The following is a 15,495-nucleotide window of genomic DNA, read 5'->3' as shown; positions in this document are numbered from 1 at the left end:
TAACATTATCCTAACAATATAATTTAAGTTAATGAAGAGAGGAGGAAAACCGTAGCGCGATATATCTTAAATAATCTCTCTTTTTCATTAAAATTGAAATTATTATAACTTAATTGCACAAAAAATATTTACAAATTAAATTTCAAATTAAAGAAATCAGTATATATTGATACATATAATCGCAACTTGTTTCTACGTTGTAATATGTTATAATCGTAGATGAAAAATATTCTTCTACAAGGAGCTCATTAGCTTTTCAGGATCTCAATAAATGTCTGCCAATGGTATATATCACAAATGACGAAGGGTACTTTATTGTAAATCTACTTGTTGGTATCATCATCATCATCTCTCAATAAGTAGGTAGAAAGCAAGTCACAGAAGCTATCGTGATGAATCTTATGAAAGGCGTGACTATACATAACATTCTTTTAAATTACATCATCTACGTATAAATACGCACAATAGATGTTTGGTATGCGTTTTTAACTTACAATACTACGTTGCTCTAATTCTTGCCCTTATTGTACTATATAAAATACTGTCATGCGTGTAGATTAATACATATTGCAGAGTTGGGAAAATCCTTAAGTCTATTACTCGATGAAAACTCTAGATAGAAACTCTAGTAAAAAATTAACAGAAATATTATGCATTTAATTAATATAAGCAGATTAATACGACAAAATCTATAGGAAAAAATGCTGGTTCCAAGAACGAATCATAGGTAATGATGATATATAGTATACAACGATCTTGACACATGACTTGTAGTGACAATTCTGTTTATTATTCATCAAAATAATTTAGTACCACATTAATTGAGGAGGTATCTCTTCTCAGGGGTTTGTGTTTTTCTTATATTCGGCTTTGAAGGCTGAACATGGGAGAAACAGTAGGAAAAGATAGCAGACAAGAATTAAATATTTGAAAAATCAACCTTAATCAAGCGATTATCGATTAATGATTTGCACGTTTTATACACGTGTGTGATTATTTTTTTTTCATCAAATGCCTGAAATATTAGACGTTTTGTCGCAATGCGTGTCTGTATATGTGTGTGTGTCGATCAACTGTTAACATTGTATCTCTCTGAACAAAAGTTTGTATCTCTCTCTGAAGTTTATTCTCTTATTTTTCTTCTACTATCTAAATTATGTCTGCGCGCTACCACTAATAGTAATTAAAACTAAAAGATACAACTAGTACCAATACACACCTCTTTCTTGGGATCCACGCAATGAACTATATGCTGCCAAACTTTTATATGCATATGCGTTATATGTGTCTTTTCCCCATTTCTTCTCTTTTACTCGAACAATTTTAAATCTCAATTGTTGCACTTTCTAGATTCGGCTGTGCGTCTATCATTAATAGTGAATTTGGACGTCAAGTACACGAGTCTATTTCTCATTTGTCGCTATTCTTCATCTCGATCATTCTTCAAGCCTCATTAGATAAGAATCTCCGAGTCTCTACAAGTGTCTATTTTATTCGTGAAAATAAATAAATATTAAACACTGCGTATATATACGTTTGCAAAGCCTTCGATCAATTTGACATTTTTTTTTGGACTTTATGAGATTCAATTATATATAAATGTAAGTAACATAATGGAATTCAACGTTGTAGGGACACGCATTTTCGGCGAAGAAAAATCTGATCTATACATATAGACATGTAACAATATATTTATTTATCAGATTGAGAGACAGAGTTTTGGCATACTAGTTTTCCTTTTTTTCACCTATACCATTGTCATCATATTTGCGTATATCGTTTACGATGTTGCACGTTACGTGTCCCGTAAAATAAATTTGTATCAAATCAGCGGCAGACGTGTGATATATTACAACTCAGTATCTATCCCGAATACACGCGCGAGTCGACGAATTAGACGAGATATTTGTGACGCTCGGTACTTTGCATGGTACAAAGCAATGCGCGTCTATATATGCGTGTATAATATGTTTATATATTTGTGTATATATATTTATATATATATATATTTATATATATGAGTAAAGAAGGAGCGGAGCATCTCTTTCGTTCTTCATTCTTTCTAAGAGAACTCTCGAGGAGAGCGCGCGAATATTAAACGAATGACAACGAATTTAATTATCGTGTGTACGTAATAATTTGCGCGAAGGTGGACGCCACAGCCGAAATTTTCGCCACCATCGGTAGAAGATTGAAGAGATTCGACGCGATTTCTTTTACGCAAGATCACAATCGAGGAGGACGATCTTCTTTCTCTCTCTCTCTCTCTTTTCATGTACGTGTGATTGGTTGGTAATACTTTAACAGATATATTGCATAAGTAGGATTGCGAAGAGAGGAGTAAGAGAAAATTAAAGAATGAGTTATACTCGTTATCGACATTAAATTTCACACTGCGTAAGGACACATATTATGTACAAAATAATGCCTACAATTGCACAACTGTCTAAAGGAATATAACTCTTGTAATTGTATATGGCATTAATACCCCCCCTCCCACCCATCCTTTCTCCCCCTCTCTTTCCTATCCTATTCCGCGTTCATAGATAATCCGTAATGCGAACTCGTGGGAGCGTCCTCTCGATCGTCTGACCCTTACGACCGTCTCTCGAATTCACTCTCCTCGAATAGTGCAGTTCATTTGCCGTAAAACGATGTATTGTAATATAATTACTAATTATACTTTATTATAAATTAATTAAAGAGTTCTTAATCATACGTGTTTATGTGTGTGATTTATGTATAATAATAATAATAATATTAATATTAATAGCATATGTACGATAGCTTTTGTAGCAGCTTACTCTTTCGGCCGATTCCATTAAAATGGACGCGCGTTCGTCTTTTCTCTCATTTTCATATTCCCGTTCTCTTCCGTTCGCGATGTCTGACGGAAAATCTAAAACTCGCGGTGACTAGCGGCACTCCCAGATCTTCACCGTTTGATCGACGCTCCCGGTGACCACGTAAGGATGATTCTTGTGAAAATCTGCAAGTAAAAGAGTAGAATAAATAAACGTCCTTCGTCTATCTATAATAAGAGTAATAAGAAATTTCTCATGAATAAAATGTGTTTTGCAGATTAAGAACGGATTAACTAAGCAAGAAGAAGAGGGTACAAACCGACAGAAGTGCAGAAGTGAACGTGCGCCTCGAGAGTCTTCATCACTCGTTTGTTGCGCGTATCCCAGACTCGCAGCGTTTTATCGTCGGACGCGCTGACAATAAATTTGCCGCCAGGATGGAAGACGATGCATCGCACCCAGTTGTCGTGTCCAATGAGGGTGAAGAGGCACACCCCGGCGGCGACGTCCCACACGCGAATCGTCTTATCCCGAGAGCCAGACGCGAGGAAGGGCCCCTCGTGCGCGCCCTTGTTGTCTGCTCCGGCCGCCGCGTTGATGGATGCTCTCGCGCTCTCCGGCGCCCATGCGATGCATTCGACTACGTGGTCGTGTTCTCTGAATTCGACCTGAGTGATTTTGTCATAAATGTAAATTTGTTATAAATGTAAATATAGGAACAGGGAAAGTATGTACGTGTGTTCTATCAAAATTACCTTTGTCTCCTTCGTCGCCACGTGCCACACTCGTACAGTCTGATCGTTTGAGCAGCTGGCGATGAGCTCGCCGCATGGGCTAACTCGCGCCATTCTCACCCACTCTCTATGTCCGGTGAGTGTCTTCACGCAGTAGCCTGTCGCTACTTCCCAGATCTTGATGGTCTTATCCCTAGAGGCGCTCACTACGAAGTCACCCTGTGGCACAAACGCGACCGAGTTGACGTTGTGATCGTGGCCGTGCATGGTCTTGACGCAGGCAAACGACTGGTGGAAGTCCCACAGCTTGATGGACATGTCCGCGCTACAAGAGGCGAGCAGTTTGCCCGAGGCGTCGAACGCGATGTCCTGCACGCTATCGGTGTGGCCTTTCAGCGTTCTCTCGAAGTCGCCGCTCTCAAAGTCCCATACCTTTCAGGGAAAATGATAGATTTGATAAACGTGAAAGAAAAAAATACACATTTCCCGAGAAACGCAATAAACATAAATTCCTTAGTGCTCTCACCTTAATGGTGGCATCTTCGCTGGCCGATACTACGAGACTAAAAACAGGATGGAAAATAACTCTATTGATGGGGGCTCTGTGTCCGGTCAGACTGAACTTTTCTGGCGGCCTCGGTATCCATTCGGATGGTGATCTCTTACCGCGCGTCGGCGCACCTTCTATGAACTCCTTTTCAGCTTCGGAAAGTTTGGATTCCAATTCCATTACCTACAATTTTATTATTATTGTAATGAATATTATTATACGTTCAAAAAGTTGCTCAGCTAACATAATAAATATCAATAAATTCTTCTGCGACAACAGCATGGAGTCAAAATATTTCTAATTGTTCTTAAATGAAAAAAGTTTGATATATACCTTCTTCTGCAATCGTATGACCGAGGTCCACTTCTTCTCCAAAAGACCGCCGTATTTCCTCTCCACTTCTCCTGGCATATCGGCTTCCTTTTTAAATGCCTCCAGTGCATCTTGGTAGCCATTGGTGCTAAGGTAGTCCGCAATCGCCTTATTTCTGGAAGCATCAATTTGCATTTATCAAACCAGGTGTAAAAATTTGCCAGTAACTGGTTTTTCTTTCTTTATTAATCGAATAAATAAATAAAATTCGCAGAAAAAAAAAACAAATAGCAAATTTTATCAAACTCTATCATTTTTATTCATAATATATTCCTTCTCTTCAGATACCGCTACGAGTGGAATTAAGAGAGAGAGAGAAAGAAAGAGAGACGTAGCGCGATAGTGCTTTAATCTCCAATTGTTTCGCGTTGGCGTCTGCCTGTTTATGACGTAGAGATAAAGATAAAACGCCGGATAAAACCTGCGATCCGGTACAATGGAAGAACGTACGGAGGGAAGAGTAAGGCCCCGTAAGGCAGGTGTCGGATACGTGGGAAAGAGATTGAAAGTCGGGCAAACTTGTATGCCAGGGTGAAAGGCCTCGAGTCGGCCGTTCGTCTCTATTCCACCTGACTTTTCTCCACGTGATATGGCAAATTATCGTTCGCGGGGCCTCGCAATCTTTGTTTTCCGTGTATGATGTAGAGGCGACTTGTTCTAAACGTACGTAATCGAAAGAAAAAGGAGGGAAAAGACGAACCTGCCTTAACGGGAAACGTTGCAACCGTCGAACCACGTGTTGATGGATTAAACTGGTTTGACATTTCGTTCTATGAATGAGAGAAAACGTCATTTTCCAACTCTACATGATTCTAAAGTTTCTCGAGAGCAAAGTAAATTTAAATATTAACTAACTAAATATTATATAACAAAACGTACGAATCAAAATCATTGATTTTTTATATTAAATTAAATATAATAAATAAAGGCATAAGTGTATATGATTTTTGATGGACAATAGAAACATTTTTATAATAATGTATAATTTCAATGTATCATTATTATAAAAATACTTTAGTTCAACTAAAAATAAACTAATACGATTATCTGTTAGCCGATACTAGGGCAAATTAGGAGTTGGCTTTTCTTTGCACGATCGATGATGAGCAAACATAGACTCAAGTATAACAAGAATTAATAGCTTAGTCGAAGATTAGAAGCTTCAAAAGGTGAGGAAACAGTTTCAAGCACTATAAAAAACATCAATGTGTATCAATAATTTATTTTATAATCTTCGAAGGAAAGAAAATAAAATTCGTAATTTATGAAAAGTTATAACCGGATAAGAAAGTATAAAAGTTTCTCCGTGAAATAACTTAAAAGTGTTTGCGCAATGCTTTTAAATAAAAAAACTTTTTAGCGCCGTTCATAAGTTCTTACTTCCTCTTCTACATAGGAAAACATGTTTGTTAAATTTAATTTTTTGATGTATTTATGCTTATAAATTTTTGATATAAAAAATGCACAGAGAATTTTCTCTTAGAATTTATCCTGGAAATCATAGTAATCATAGGACAATATGGTATTGAAAGAATTTTATAAGAGTTTCTCTGATTAATATTTATCACAATAAAAAATATTAATATGCATATGCATAATAAATTTTACTATCAAACATATTTTATATCTTATTGTGGTAGATACTAATCAGAGAAACTCTTATAAAATTCTTCCAATATTTTTGCATGATTATCATGTGCAATTTTCAGGGTAAATTCTAAGAGAAAATTATCTCCGTGTGTTTAATAAAAAATAATGTTTCTACAAAATATTCTTTAAAATTCAAATGTGACAGTAGAACAATTCAAAAATTTTTTTTGTATGGGAGGCACTTTTATTCGGCTGTAGTCTTTACACACTCAATGTATAACTTCACCGAACTTAGAACGCCATAACGCAAAATCATACACACAGTAATGTTACAACCCGCGTATAGTTAATTATACGTAATTCGCGGAAAATTATGTGAAGGGAGGCGGATAATGATAGAGGTGAAAATTCATAAGAAGCTTAGAGCGCGATGTGAGAAACTTTATATCACACACGCACAATACAGATATTATGCGTTGCAGGTATATGGAAGTATTGTATAGAAAAGGAATTCAAAAGAGACAAACAGGTAGTTTTTATTATGAGGGCGGAAGATGACCTGTGTTCCTTAAGAGAGAAAGAGAGAATTCCTCAAGTTCGCGCGAGAATAAAATGGAAAACAAGGAAGATCTCGATGCAACGAGTCGAGTTTCCGAGGAAAAAAATAAAGATAAAACTTGGATATTTGTTTTAATGATATCGTATTCGTGCGAAAGTCGCGGCATTCGAAATTCATCGTTGATGATCGATAATACGAGAAAGGGAGAACGAGGTTTAATTTATTCCGAGCCGCGGATGATGGAATTTGCTTCGTTGAAACGTTGAGACTATCACGGTTTCTAGTAGGCTTAGGATTATATTTACTCACGATTGATTTGCAAATGACGACGGAACTGGGAATCTTTTCCTTCGCTCGTAATCGAGGGCATGTTATCGTATGGACGAGAAGACGTCCAGTCTAGCAACGTTTTTATGGTCAGCGAAACTTCAGACGTTTACAACAAATATCTAAGATGTCCTTAGAACGTGATGACAAATAAAATTTTTTCAGAATTTAACGCAGGATAATATTCTTTGAATGCAATAAATATTTGCAACAATTAACTAAATTTACTTCTGATCTTGTCTTTTCGTTATATAGATTAAAGATTCTGATGTTTTTTCCTATGTAAAGATTAGAAGCAAACAATACAACAGAAGCTTTTGTTAATTACTTCTTTCTTTGCTTCCTCTTTTGTGCACGATAAATACATGAGGTCAACCTTAATTATATTTTAAAATAATATGTCCTTGCTCCGTAATCTAAAGATGATTCATATGGAAATGAACGGGAAGAAAGAGACGAAAAAGATAATTCCTTCCTTCCGATTTTTTTTGCACAGCTAAACGCTCATATCAGTGTAAAACTGTAATTCAGTATATTTAAATTTCACAAATATGTCAAAATGATTTTTTTAAACCTACAAATCTTTTATATTATATGTATCAGACCTAATCTCAATATAATATGCAAATGTAGCAATGAATATTTTTTCTTAGTCTTTTGAGATTTTATAACAATGTTCCAGTACTTTTTCAAGAATACAAAGATAATACTATATATAATATTGTATATATCGCAAGTATCTTTATACAACTAATTAAAAAATACTAATAAAAGAACTTTAGAGAAGATTACAAAGAGCTTGTCTGAAGAGAATCTCGCGAAGACATTTAAAGGTCGAAAGATGACTTCATATTGCGACATATTGCTCGTGACACGAAAAAGAACCTCTCTGTTAAAAGTGCCTAATTGTCCCTCTGGTTCACGCTACGGGTCATTTTACGGGAAGCCCGACAGCAAAAAACGTCTCATTAGCCTCTGGAGAACCGACGTTCATAATCCGTACAAAGTAGGAAACAACATGGATGCGACGCGACACCTGCGCTGATCGATGAGAGGTCTCTCCCTCTTGGCCAGCTGGGGTAGCGAGTTCCTCTCTCGTTCTCTTTCTCGCTTCCAAGCTCCACCGTCGCCGATTCGTCCTATCGATCGCGCCGTACGCGCCTGCTCTCTCGTACGGACACCCTCACCCCCGACAGCCCTCATTCACCCCTGACAACCCTCATTCACCCCCCGACTACCCGTTCCAGAACGGGATCGACGAGAGATTTTGCGTCATAGGAATTCACCGGCGTAGATCGGAGGATGAGATCGATGCTTGTACGTGAGCTGTCGAGGAAGGCGAAAACGGAATTAATCATAGACAGTCGTTTAAATAATCCACGAGCACGATTCGAAAGCTGTGTTTAATTCGAACGAGATTGTTGGAGACTTTAATACTTTCGAGTCACGAAATGAAAAAGCTTCATCGAGGAGTTATATAGTAATTTCCAGAATATAATTAAATATAATTTTGAATATCAAACAATATTGATTAGCATCGCAGAACAGATGTTCCGAGGAGAGATTCGATATTCCACGGGGCATTGAGGACGAGAAGAGAAATGACTGCGTAGTCGCGCAAAAACGCGTGATGCATTGGAGAGATAAGGACGAATTAGGGACATGGCGAGAGATAATGACAGCGATTGGCGTTCGATTCTCTCGCACGAGAGCGCTCGGACAGGAAACGCAGTCATATTACGCGCGAAGAGCCGAGGAACTCTCGCGGATCGTTACTCGTTCGCTTACTTATTTCGGTGACTCATGTATAGACAACACGGGTTTCTCTCTCCCGCGTGAAATCGAAGACCAGAGGCATGGGAAAATTCAAGTGCGTCTCCCACACGGCTTATGCGCCCACGATTATGCAAAATAGAACGAACTAATTGCATAGTTGGCTCATTAAAGTCCAATGCCAGCTAAGGATGTCAAGGTAGTTCGGAAAAAATTTCGCGTAGCGAAGTGACATTTCTAGCATATCTGTCAACGAAAATATGTACAAAATATTTTTTAAATGCATAATGCGATAAATAAATAACTCTAACAATAAGGTATTGAAACCTTTTCCTTATTCCAGGAACACATTCGAAGGTCGGTTTGCAAAAATTGTGGAAACGATGCCAGTTCCTATTTGCGCAAAATACATAGAAAGGAGAAACAGATAGACGCTGTGGGAGAACTTTTAGCGTAGGTGGATGGATGGATACGTGGATGGTGTGCGAGATGCACCGAGAGGGAAGCCTTGCGTATTTCCACGATTGATCCGTTCCCGGATCGCAGCACCCTCGTGTAAAGGAAGAAAGGGATGACGTAGAATGCGCTTTTCCAGAGGAAAATAGAGGAAAACCTGGTGTCCATCGAATGAGAATAATAGTCTGGATGCAAAAGCGTCCTCGACGAGGACGTTTAAATCGTTATCCTAGGCTATACGACTTACAGCTCCTCCCTCTGACGTTGAGACAGCACCATTTTCATGATCCTCGTGTGTGACCCGGCTGGATACCTCGATGGTGATTCCGCGAAGCCGCGAATAGGTCTTCCAATCGCCTCTCAACGACCTCAGTGCCGCGTCATCGGCATCGCCTGTAACAAAAATTACACGTCACTCTTAGGATATATGTATACAGACCTATAGCTTTAATTCAGGTCGCCCTTACACAGGTTGTGTGTATAACGTTAAAATCAAACGAGGTATTAACACTTGAATCACAATCAATTGCATAATCCGTTTTAGAAAATAAAAATCGTATAGTTCCATGTAATATTTCCTTTTTAATTATATGAAATTACTCTATAAATAAATAAATAAAATAAAAAATAAGAAAAATGTGGCAAACAGATGCTTCTTTTCCATCTGGATATTCCATGCCATATTAAATTCCTGCTGTTCTTGTTTTCTATGACCTGGCAATTAACACATTGTGTTGGTTCTACATATTTTTCTATATCGCGGGAAAGGAAATTTTCAAGACAGAGAGAATGTCGTGAGAATCGAACTATTTCCGCGGAATGACGCACAATACGCGCCTGAAATCAATGTGTCGCGTGGTTTATTTTACTTTCCATCGTCGTGCACGGGAGAAATCGGCGCGGATGGAATCAGTGTCGCTCGCCTCGGAGCCGAGCTTCGCGTCGCTCGCACAAAAGCGGTCGCTAACAAAGTAAGCTTAGGCGGCACGATTTTACCAGATCGATAGCAATTTTTTCGTAATGTTGCACATACCAAGGGTGCACGAAAGGGAAAGGGAAAAGCTTGAAAAGTGAAGCACGCAATCACGATACTGACGGGGCGAAAATGGACGGGTTACGAGAGCATAATATATCGCTCTATCCGGGACTAGAAATATTCCTAATTTAATGGAACAAAGATACATTTTATCTGATGTGTTCGAAGCATACCGATTTTCGAGCATTATATGCTTAAAAAATAGGAACAATTAAATCTGATATTTTTTAGCTGACATGAGATAGAATCGATAAAATGAGTCATGTAGCTTGACAGCTTGAACAGCTTGCCTGGAATATTTGAAAGAAAAAAATTCTATAGTTCTCTTCTAATTTTCTGTCAAAAAATGTATTACACATTTTCAATTCTGTGTTTTGTATATTATTTAAGGTGATAAAATCCGTCCGGATTATTAACATTGCAAATAAACAAGATAATTTAATAATATGATTAAATCTACATCTATATATTTATCAGATAATTATGTTATTATATAATAATTTTTTCTCACTTTGATGACAAATTTTAATTTTCCCCGATACTATAATTATATTGAAAAATATTAAATATAAATTACCATTAAATCAATGAAATATACACAGAAAGAATTTTCTCTTAGAATTTACCCTGAAAAAATCATGGTATAATCGTGGGATAATTTGAAGAATTTTATAAGAGTTTCTCTGTTTAATATTTACCACAATAAAATATATTAATATGTACCTACATAGTAAAATTAATCGAACATATTTTATATCTTATTCTGGTAGATATTAATATTTTTTATTGTGGTAAATATATACTTTATCATAAAAAAACTTTTATAAAATTCTTACAATATTATATTGTCCCACAATTACCATAATTTTTGGGGTAAATTCTAAAAAATTCTTTGTGCATGTAAATAATTTTATAACTAACGTAACATATACTTGTCAAGTAATAATATTGTAACAGCAATTTTCTGCGCATATTGATGACATAATTTAAATTTTTTCTCAACACACAATTATGTTAAAAAATACAATATAAAATAATTGGTTCCAGATGACGCATGACAAGGGAGTCCAGATTGTAATAAACTTCACATTATTAATGCTCTCGTAGAATGTGCAAAAAGTAACAAATATGCAATTTGCATATAATCCGAAGTCTAGTAATAAATGTGAATCGCGCTCCGAATGAGAAAACAATCCGGAGGAAGGACCTTGAAGGGTTGTGAAGGCGCGCGTCGGCGCAGCTCGTCGCGTCGCGTCGCTTCCACGGCGATGGTTATCCGTCCTCGTATGCGATGCGCCGTGATCGATAAACCCGCCAGCACAGTACGCCCACCCCCTCCGACGTTCGCGTATATTTTCGCCTCGCGGTGCATTTAAATATTCATAACAGGCCTCTTTCTACCTCACGGCAACATCGCCGTAACGTTAAGGAGCGTGTTATGCGATCGAGATTGAGAAACGAGAAGAGCCCCACGTCGTTACAGATACGGAGAACGGGTCGAACTGTCTGAAACGATATATGCGTGCAATAACAATAATAAATAATATCTATGCGTTTTAATTACATTCTGCATATTATGCGGAGTGCTCGAAATTTGAATAAAGTGTTGGAATTTACTTATATATTCGATATGTAACTTTAATAAATTAATCATATATGATTATTAGATTAAATATAAATATATATTTGCATATCTAGCTTCTTGAGACAATTTTATTTTAGAAAATAAATATAATAAGAATTTAGAAAAAATGGACAAAAAAAATTTTTTTAAATTGATAATATAATGCATGTATGTATAATCTAATGTCTAATGTATCTTTTGCTGTATATATAAATATGAATAGTGGAATCAATCATTCAAGATTAGGATACTTTGTTCGAAAAACTGGACTGCACGCGTCGCTGCGCATAAATGCGGTTTGCGACGTCGATGAAAAGTTGAAAGTAACCGCATATAAGTGGGAAATACACATAATTTACGGTTGTTGCGAATACCTCATGATAATATCCAGGAATTCCTTTCGGGGCTTTGCCCGTTCAACCCTGAACGGTCAAGGGTCCTTCTCGGCGAAAAATACCAAATCCTCGTGAAAACTGTTTTATATATATTTTTCTTTTTCAGAAAAGCTTTTTTTTCGTAGACCAGAGATATAAAATTTCATAAATAATTTGTAGGAAATTATCAAAAACCCTGATTTTTTTCCAATGAATTATTTATTTATGTAAAGATTTTTTTCCAATATATATACACAATTTTTTTAAATTACTCTCGCACGTGGAATTTGCGTAATAATTTATCTCGGGAAGGAATTTGTCATAATTCATTTTATAAATAAATCTGTAACGATTCATCTCTAATACTTTTATGCAAATAACTCATTTGCATACTTGCATATGGTAAATAAAAGATATACCCAGTAAAATAACAGTATAAGCTGCAACAAAAGTGACGCAATCATAAATCCTTATCATCGAGTCCATCAGGCTTTCCATATATTATCGAAGATCGATCTATTAATCACTGAGTTTCGATATCCATCGATCCAGGTGACTGACTGTTAATTTTCTTGATCTTTAATGTGTCCTACGTTGCTTTTTTTCGACTAATCTACTTTGTAGACATGATGACACATAAAAATACTATCCTAAGTAAAAGAGATCAATCGATCGATTAAGAGTGCTAACGACGCAGGGAAAGCAGTCTATCTTGAAATTGTACGCTCTAATCGATCGTTAAACTTTCACGATAGAGAGTCCTGTCCAACGGAAACCGGTTACAGGAACTGTCATCGCGTGACACCATATGATTAAAAAAAAACTATGTATATGTTTAGAAATATGAAGATATTTCTTAATTGCGAGACAAAAGTTGAATTCGATGAGGGAAGTTTAAAAATTCCACGCGATCAAACTCGAATTTTGTTGCATCGCGTTGTTACAATCGAAACTAATTAACGCGCGTGAAATTTGATTCAGCGTCAAATCGAAGTCTGAATCTCTTATCAGTGAATCATCGCGGTTTTATTGTAGTCGCGCGCTTCTTTCATTCAGAATGTACCGAATCGATCGCGCAATTAAGTAAGATTGACAGCGCATTAATAATGTAAAATGAAAAGAGCTAAGATTTTTATACCAAATTATTTTTGTCTAATATTGTTTGCCGCGAGGTATTTAATGACTGACAAGTAAAAAGAAAACGATAATACACGGGGCGAAAACCGAAAATTCATTGACCGGCGACGGAGGCATCGACCATCTATTGCGTTGAATTTTAATGGTAGGCTTCCTTAAAGGTCGCGAAGATACTCGGAGAAATTGACGAGATACGAGCGAGAAATCAGCAGACTTATATCGTCATATAGAGTCGACGCGAATATGTTATTACACGAAGAGATGTCAGAAAAAAGATAGACCGCAAAATCTCTCCGAGGCTCCATTAACGTGGAGGAAGCATCGTGATTGATATCGCGGAGGTCTCGGGCCGACTCTTCGATCGACAGGTAGAGACGGAGAAAGAGAAAGAAAGAGAGAGCGCGGAGTCGCGCGATGACAGCTGATCGCGCATTATCGGAGCCGTCTGTCAAAGGTGCTCGCGCATCGTCGTGCGTTCGAAAACGCGCGGATAAGATAAGGACGCGCCGCGTCTGGGAGATCTCTCTCTCTCGAAGGGCTGCGAGAAGGAACGCGGCGAAAAAATCAATTCGCATTCGGTGACGTGCGACGCGCCGAGGACCATCCTCGGGACGAGGACAACTCCGTACGTCATCGTGATCGTCGTCGTTGTCGTCGCGACGTCCCGGAGCTGTCATCGACGTCGACGTCGCGCGCGAATGACGACGACAACGACGACGACGACGATGACGACGCGGCGCAGATCAGGTCGATCGAAATCGCGCTCGTAATCGCGTTTGTTGTAGATCGCGCGCGGCCATTTTGCCAGAAACCCGTCACCGAGTCGGGCCGCTTTTCGGCCACCGCGAGCGACGCTTCGAAGGGAAGGATCCGCGGATTTTCTCTGCTCGCCCCCACGTCCAGCCTTCGTTCGGAATACTCACTTCTGTTTCACGGAGCAGCAGCAATGGATGGGGATGGACGGCGAGGCCTGAGGCGACGACGAGACGAAATTTATACGCGTGAAAACCGGGCAGCCGCGACCATCGATGAACACCTCGGGATCACTTCTGCGATCGGACTGGCCCCCGCGAGGTGGCGTCTGCGCACTTCCGGCGCATGCGCAAGCGCCGCTGCTCGTCGCGTCGCGCCGCGACCTCGCGCAGCCACTCGCGCGCCATCTGGCGGAAGAGCTAGGTACTAACTCGTTTCCAGATGGCGCGTCTAGCCGTCTGTCTCTGCCGTACCATGCGGATTTTCAGTGTTTTTTTACCGATCGATATTTTGCGAAAATATTTATTATGTACGGATCTTTAAATTCTCGTTCAGTTTGCCATCTGATGTAGAATAAGTTTAATGATCCTTTTATTTTTCTCGAAAAGCATATCTAAGAAGGTTAAGATTTATAAATAAAAAATAAATAAATAATATATATACTCATTACGTCGTTGACTTGATATTTATCAAGTCTGAGCTTGATTTACTTATGTAAATTTCATGGCTTTTTCACAATCAAACTCGAGAGGTAATCTTGATACGAATTTATATGCGGCATCTTTTTTTTATATTTACATCAGACTGTATTTTTTTGATTATTATTACAGAAATACAAAATCGAAAGATTTTAGAAGAATTACAATTGAAAAAGCAGATTCTACTGAAGCAAGGAGTTGCACCGACTTTAAATTCGTCATTAGGTGTTTCGTCGACCGGTCCTGCGTCAAATGTAGTGAGTACTTTATCTATTTAATCAAATCTTCATTGAGTTTGTTTTAGCTGCACTGGTACAATAAGTTAAAGTGAGAAAAATATACATTTATTTTATTCTAACTTATTGCACCAATGCAGCAGTGCAGCTAAAACAAATTGTCTTTAACTTCAGTTTGATGATACATATTTTTATTAATAGCCTCCGATACAGTCTAATGATGGTGTGGCGATGAGTGCATCTCAAAGAGCAGCTTTGCACAACGCACATGCAGCCTCATTCGGTTACTTTGTGACACAGGATTCTTCTTTTGGAAATCTGATATTACCAGTTCTTCCTAGATTTGATAGTAAATGAATTATTATTCACAAAGATACTCGAGTGTACATAAACAACTACAAATTACTAAAGACTATGTAAATAATATTATTGAGAGAGAATTATTGAATGACAATTGTTTTTACAAGCAGTA

General features: G+C 37.8%; 2 protein-coding genes across 2 annotated transcripts; one reads left to right on the top strand and one right to left on the bottom strand.

The window, feature by feature from the left end:
* Nucleotides 1–287: 287 nt before the first annotated feature.
* Nucleotides 288–14,406, bottom strand: Lis-1 (LisH and WD40 domain-containing Lis-1). Its single transcript, XM_029305835.2, has 7 exons — nucleotides 14,260–14,406; nucleotides 9,413–9,558; nucleotides 4,422–4,575; nucleotides 4,065–4,271; nucleotides 3,560–3,970; nucleotides 3,124–3,472; nucleotides 288–2,989 (listed from the first exon to the last, which is right to left on the bottom strand). The coding sequence occupies exons 2-7, from the start codon at nucleotides 9,448–9,450 to the stop codon at nucleotides 2,916–2,918; spliced, it is 1,233 nt and encodes a 410-aa protein (XP_029161668.1). The 5' UTR covers nucleotides 9,451–9,558; nucleotides 14,260–14,406; the 3' UTR covers nucleotides 288–2,915.
* Nucleotides 13,900–15,380, top strand: LOC114933359 (SOSS complex subunit C homolog). The gene is made up of 3 exons (XM_029305906.2): nucleotides 13,900–14,840; nucleotides 14,920–15,044; nucleotides 15,225–15,380. The coding sequence occupies exons 1-3, from the start codon at nucleotides 14,813–14,815 to the stop codon at nucleotides 15,378–15,380; spliced, it is 309 nt and encodes a 102-aa protein (XP_029161739.2). The 5' UTR covers nucleotides 13,900–14,812.
* The last annotated feature ends 115 nt before the right edge of the window (nucleotides 15,381–15,495 follow it).

This window comes from Nylanderia fulva, unplaced genomic scaffold (assembly GCF_048542155.1).
Source record: "Nylanderia fulva isolate GAGA-0341 unplaced genomic scaffold, ASM4854215v1 Scaffold23, whole genome shotgun sequence".
Lineage (NCBI taxonomy): Eukaryota > Metazoa > Arthropoda > Insecta > Hymenoptera > Formicidae > Nylanderia > Nylanderia fulva.
The sequence above is the reverse complement of the archived record's forward strand: the minus strand, read 5'-3'. Positions and strand labels throughout refer to the sequence as shown.

Excerpts from the sequence above, each read along its gene's own strand:
- Lis-1 (XM_029305835.2), bottom strand. The coding sequence starts at position 9,450 with ATGAAAATGGTGCTGTCTCAACGTCAGAGGGAGGAGCT. Across the intron at positions 4,272-4,421 it reads TCATACGATTGCAGAAGAAG|GTAATGGAATTGGAATCCAA; the intron begins GTATATATCAAA and ends ATAAAATTGTAG. Across the intron at positions 2,990-3,123 it reads TCACTTCTGCACTTCTGTCG|ATTTTCACAAGAATCATCCT; the intron begins GTTTGTACCCTC and ends TTTTACTTGCAG.
- LOC114933359 (XM_029305906.2), top strand. The coding sequence starts at position 14,813 with ATGGCTTTTTCACAATCAAACTCGAGAG. Across the intron at positions 14,841-14,919 it reads TTCACAATCAAACTCGAGAG|AAATACAAAATCGAAAGATT; the intron begins GTAATCTTGATA and ends TTATTATTACAG. Across the intron at positions 15,045-15,224 it reads CCGGTCCTGCGTCAAATGTA|CCTCCGATACAGTCTAATGA; the intron begins GTGAGTACTTTA and ends TTTTATTAATAG.